Source organism: Echinococcus granulosus, assembly GCF_000524195.1.
Source record: "Echinococcus granulosus chromosome Unknown EG_S00153, whole genome shotgun sequence".
NCBI classification, from domain to species: Eukaryota; Metazoa; Platyhelminthes; class Cestoda; order Cyclophyllidea; family Taeniidae; genus Echinococcus; species Echinococcus granulosus.
The window spans coordinates 127,808-133,047 of record NW_020170533.1 but is presented as its reverse complement, the minus strand read 5'-3'; the positions used below and the strand labels follow the sequence as shown (position 1 = coordinate 133,047).

General features: G+C 43.9%; 1 protein-coding gene across 1 annotated transcript; it reads left to right on the top strand. All coding sequences in view use genetic code 11, as the record gives it.

The window, feature by feature from the left end:
• Window positions 1-732: 732 nt before the first annotated feature.
• On the top strand, window positions 733-5,024 carry EGR_09564 (hypothetical protein; the record flags this gene model as incomplete). The annotated part of the gene is made up of 6 exons (XM_024498813.1): window positions 733-793; window positions 865-992; window positions 1,792-1,944; window positions 2,549-2,631; window positions 2,743-2,842; window positions 3,411-5,024. 6 exons carry the CDS (start codon window positions 733-735, stop codon window positions 5,022-5,024), a joined length of 2,139 nt encoding a protein of 712 aa, XP_024346781.1.
• Window positions 5,025-5,240: the final 216 nt, after the last annotated feature.

Below are 5,240 nucleotides of genomic sequence, written 5' to 3'. Positions count from 1 at the left end.
GTGCCAGAGTGTTAGTAATACTTTCAATTTTAGACGATGTCCTAACCACCTAATTGGACCCCACTTGACTTCCTTTTGACTTTTTTTTAAGCCCCACTCCTTAGCAAATACCCGTGCTACAAATAAGCGGTATTCTCGCATTCCAGCAAACTTATATTTTGGTAATTTGTTGGGGAATAGCATTCCGCTGCTTGCCTCTCTTGAGAGAATTTTGCATAACAGATTGTATTGTAATACCGTAGCTGCTTGGGTTTGGCTTTTCACAAAGGGTTATTTTATGTCTTGACCATTGTACCTTCTCCGGGTGGGATGTAGTTTAGGCCATGCCGGTGGGCTCGGGCCCTACATATTTTGGTCGTATACTGCCCGAGCATTATGTCTTCTATCATCTTTAGGGAACTCTCTGGGTACAGTTACTTCAAAAGCAGTCTCAAAGCCATGGGCAATCAGTAATTTTGGTCTTTAAATTAATGAGCGTATGTTAAACAACTAGAGACCACATCGGCCTAACACAAATGTTGTCTGCAAACTTCTTCCTCTATCTAACGGAACATTCTTGCTTTTTGTCGACTTTAGATAAGTTTATGTACATTTTGCCTCCCATTTCTTCCGTCCAACTTCCTCCAGGTTTTCACCAGCCTTGTTTTGCATTACATGGAGTGACCCGGGGTAGTTAATTTTCGTCGTCGAAGCTACGATACAATGTACGAGCTCCGATGAAGCCCCAGCTCGATGCTTACCCTAAATTCCGATGTCTTGGCACTTAACCGTGCCGACGGTTGCATGCACATGGGTGAGAACAGCTCGGTTTTTGTTGTGCAACTTGAAGCTCCCAAACAAATCAGCCTGAGTTTTGTTTTGTAGGAAGAATTGCAGATTTCCTGGACGACAAAAATGCCCTTATCCGATTTCGGTCTTCTGCGAAGACTCAAGAAGTTCCCAGTCATCTCTGTCTCCCTGTCAAGGGCTTCACGATCAACCATTCTCTTGAGGTCAGTTACCAGTGGGAGAACCGGGAGAAGTCGGATGAGAAGCGAAATTTTTATGCCTAGTTCTTGTCTTTTTGTGCTATATTTGAAACTTGTGGTTGAATCATTTTCCTATTTATTGCTTCGTGAAAAGTATATGTACAAATAATCTAATTCGTATCGACTGCCTATCAGAGGTCGTGGTGTAGTTCATTTCTAGCGCCTTCTTTTTTGCCATTTTAGTAGTGCTTTAGTATTTGGTGTTCATACCTGCCTCGCTATTTATACACAATTAATTTGAGATTTCCCACGTAAATCTTTGCAAAAACTACTCAGTGAAGTGGTTTTTTAGCACTTATATCTAAATGAACGCCATGCTTGACTGTAGAAGCTTTAAGCTACACAAATCACAAAATCCCCCAAAAGCAGTTGATGCTGGTAAGCTCTTGCTGGCATATTCGTTGGTAATCCTCTCCAAGATGTCCTGTATGCGGTAGCCCAAGCTACCGGGGAGAGGAGAGTTAGGTCACAATTATGCGCATGTACCCTTCGTCCGTTCACGTACACACTCATGAGAAAGTCATGGATAAAATGTGAAATTTTGTTGTTCCGTTGAATTAGACAAATTGCATGAGGAAATGGCTTCTTCGCGTTCCTTTTACTGCTTCCTATTTCGCTATTCGGATACTTCTTTATTACTCCATCCTGATATAAAGGAAGGGTTTGTTTCCCACTTAACCACCACCTTCGCCAACTCTTTTGCCAAATAATCCCTCTATCGATTGTTTACACGCATCCATTCTAACAGGCAACTTATTTTCAGCTGAATGATCCAGTTCTGGTTCGAATGCAGAACATGCAGACTGGTCTACAGTGCTGGGTTCCGGGTCACGTGGCTGACACGGCTCGAAACTCAATGGATCGCTGTCAAGCTCTCAATTTGAATTATTCCATTCAACTGTTCTACGGAAGCTGTGTAAGATGTTTATTTTCTACCGGTTATAACTGAGATCCATCTGTCTACTCGACACAAGTCGAAGCCGCATAAAATACCCCTCTTTTTTCGGTAATTATGAGAATCAGTCAAAAAGCTGAGAGAAAACTTTCTCTCTACAACAGACCACTTTTTTATCTCCGAACAATTGATCTGTGAAAGGATTTCTAGTTTAGCCGGGATGGATGGGAGAACGACAGATTTCTCGTCCTCATTTTTTTCCACTGTCTCTCACCCTTTCTCGATCCTAGACAGCAGCATGATCATATAAGGAATAAAGTTGGTAATTAGGACGTAAAGATAGGTTGGAGGCGGAGTAGAATGTGGACAGGCTCTTCCTTCTACTTCCAATGCGCTTTGTCCAACAAATGAGTTACTTCAAGGAACTGCATCCATTTATTCGATACGTTAAAAGATGATTGCAGAGACCCATTTAGTTAATGCTAACCAGTAGAACCTCGCTTGTGGATGGCATGGACGGAGGTCGGTTCTATCGGTCAAATTGGGATAAGATAGACAACTTCATGCTGTTGAAGCTCTCCTAAGGTACTTTGGTGATAATGCCTCTAAACCCCATGCCTTGTAGAGGCTGTTCAGGAATCGTGATACTGTGAAAATCTCGCCCCAACTTCATGACGCACTTGTCAATTACATTATCAACCTCAATGTGTGAGTTGGCAGTTGTCGCGACGATGTGCACGTCCCATTCTACTTGTGTCAATTAAGTAGTAAAGCCGGTGGCATGACATTTGGCTTATCCACTTCATGCAACCTTTTTAGCGATGATCGTGGAAACTGTAAACGAGCAACCAATGCAAAGCCAAAGCCATCAAGAAGTACTGTGACGAAACGGAAGAAACACTCGGGTAAATCTGTAGAGGTAAGATGGTTTGTCTTTACCAAGAAGAAGTTGCTTTTAATTAATATTTAGTGTTTTATTCACTCAGGTTAGTAAACAAACGAACCAACTATCCCTGTATCCGCTACGCCATTTCGGCTTTCTCCACACTTTTCAATTCACTATGGATGATCCTACCAAAGGTTAACTTATGCTCTTGGCGTATGACAATAGAATTCTGTTTCACCTCGGTTTTTGCATCGAACCGGAAGAGTATTCGCCCTGTCAGGCAGAGGTCGAACCCCAGGCCTAGGAACAATCAACCCTACCTCCCCCTCTTCCTCCTCCCCCCACCTGTCCTCTTCCTCCACCTCCTCTTCTCATCCCCCAAATCATCAAAGTGATGGCTGAATTCAAGCTCCTTCACGTTTGTCTCTTTGATGACTTTCCAGAAATAGTGCTAGTCACTAGAGTTAGCTCTTGAGAAGTGATTCATCAAAGGCGAAACTTTATTTCAAGTAGGACGTGTGATTTAAAACATTAGGGTGGGGTGAATCCTAGTCCAAATACTGTTAGGAGTAACCAAGGCGTTGTGCTTTGTTTTTTTTAGATGGTCAGACAACCATCTGTCTCTTCGACGCAGCTGAAGGAGAAGACAACGCAATTTGCAAAACCACTGATATCACCTGCAAATCATGGCGACCCAATTCGAGGCGCCTCGCATAGACGTCTTTCCAAGTTGGACTTCTTGTCTAAAATATCATCCCCGCATTTCAAAAAGCAGCGCACCACGATGGAGACGAATAAAAAGGATGATTCTAGCCGGAACAGGCAAAAATTTGGCCCATTTGAGAAGAAGGGCTTGGGGGAGTTGGTTGAAAGCCCACCCCCATCTCCAACAGATAGGGTGTGGACGAGAGCGACTAATTCCCTAACCAGTAGTGCCAATCCAAGCGCTGACAACGCTGATGATTTTGCAGATGGATATGAGGAGTTTGATGAGTGGGATAAGACTTATACACCGACTTCTTCAATCCTTGGTTTAACTGATCCTGAGAAGGAGGCGGTCGCAGTGCAAGAAGATGCAAGCGTTGCGGTGGATCTACCGAAAGCCAATTGTCGACTAACCGTGAGTGCGTCGATAAATAGGTCCGAAGAATCAAGCAAAACTTGTGCGGACTCGAAATTTGTTGATGTTACGCTATTTCCTGAAGGCAAGAGTGGGTCTTATCAACAGACAGTTAACCTGACTATTCCCCATGGAGGTCGTCACGGGAGTGGTGGATCTGGAGTAGTTAAAGTGGTGGAAGTACCTTTTGCGGAGAAGCATCTTATCAACGTGGAACAGTTTTTGATTCAGGAGAGTGACGAGAGATACGTAGTTACAGATGACTGTGAGGAGAGTAGAAGCGGAGAAACCACCGCAACTGTGGAGGCGGAACCAATCACGCCAACTCGTTCAACGGATCAACCAGTCTGCTTGGGTGCTTCGATGGATTGCATCCCAGGGGACGAACGCGTTCTGGAGATGTCTTCTTTAAGACCCAGTAAGGCTTCAGTGATTGAGGGGTTGAGCTCTTTGGAACCTCATCCAGGCGTTGAGAGGTTAACAGTACATGTGCCGGAGAGATTTTCCACACCACTGTGTCATGAGGCTTGTCAAATAGAAAGTATCCCAAAATTCTCCGCCTCCAACTTCATGTTAAAGTGCTTAACAGTGGAAAGATATTTGTTGGCTGTGGTGAAAGGGCTCGCCAGTTTTTCGGGTGAGCGAGTGGTGCTTAAAACTCTGGAAGCTGTGGAATGCGTAAATCACCTTCAATTGATTTTTGTTGAAGCTCTTGAATTGCGTAGTTCTGTGAAGGCAAGTTTGAATACGCACAGGGGGCGAGAATTGTGCCTGAAAAAACGGGAAAAAGCAGAGGCTGGAAATAACAGTTCCACTCCTCAGAATGCGTTGGCTCAGAAATCTAGGATTCGTCATCGGGATGAAAAGAAACGGCTTCTAGGGACGGAATTGGATCATTGGACTAGGCAGTGCTTGGAAAAGATCCCGCCTCAAGAGCTTGCGGATGGGGTTAGCAAAGGCAAACATTCTTTTGAAGGTGACAACGACCTTGAACCCTGTGCGCCAATCATAGCCCAAGGCGTGAGTGAGTTGGAGCGAAGACTGCATTCGGCTTTCCTTACACCCAGACGGCGTCGAATTCGAGCTTTCAACTAACACTGGCGACATCTTTGAACGAGGGATAGGAGTAGCAAAACACGACCTTGAGGGGTTAAAGAGGGCTCTTTTCTAAATAGACTCAGTGGTAATATTTTGTACAAATTGATTTTCTTGTTTTTGACAAGATGTTTGAGTTTATTTTGATTGCTTGATGCGAAATAAAAGAATGAGTCTTTGAAATTGTCCTCACCTTTTCTTCTTTTTTTTTGAAGA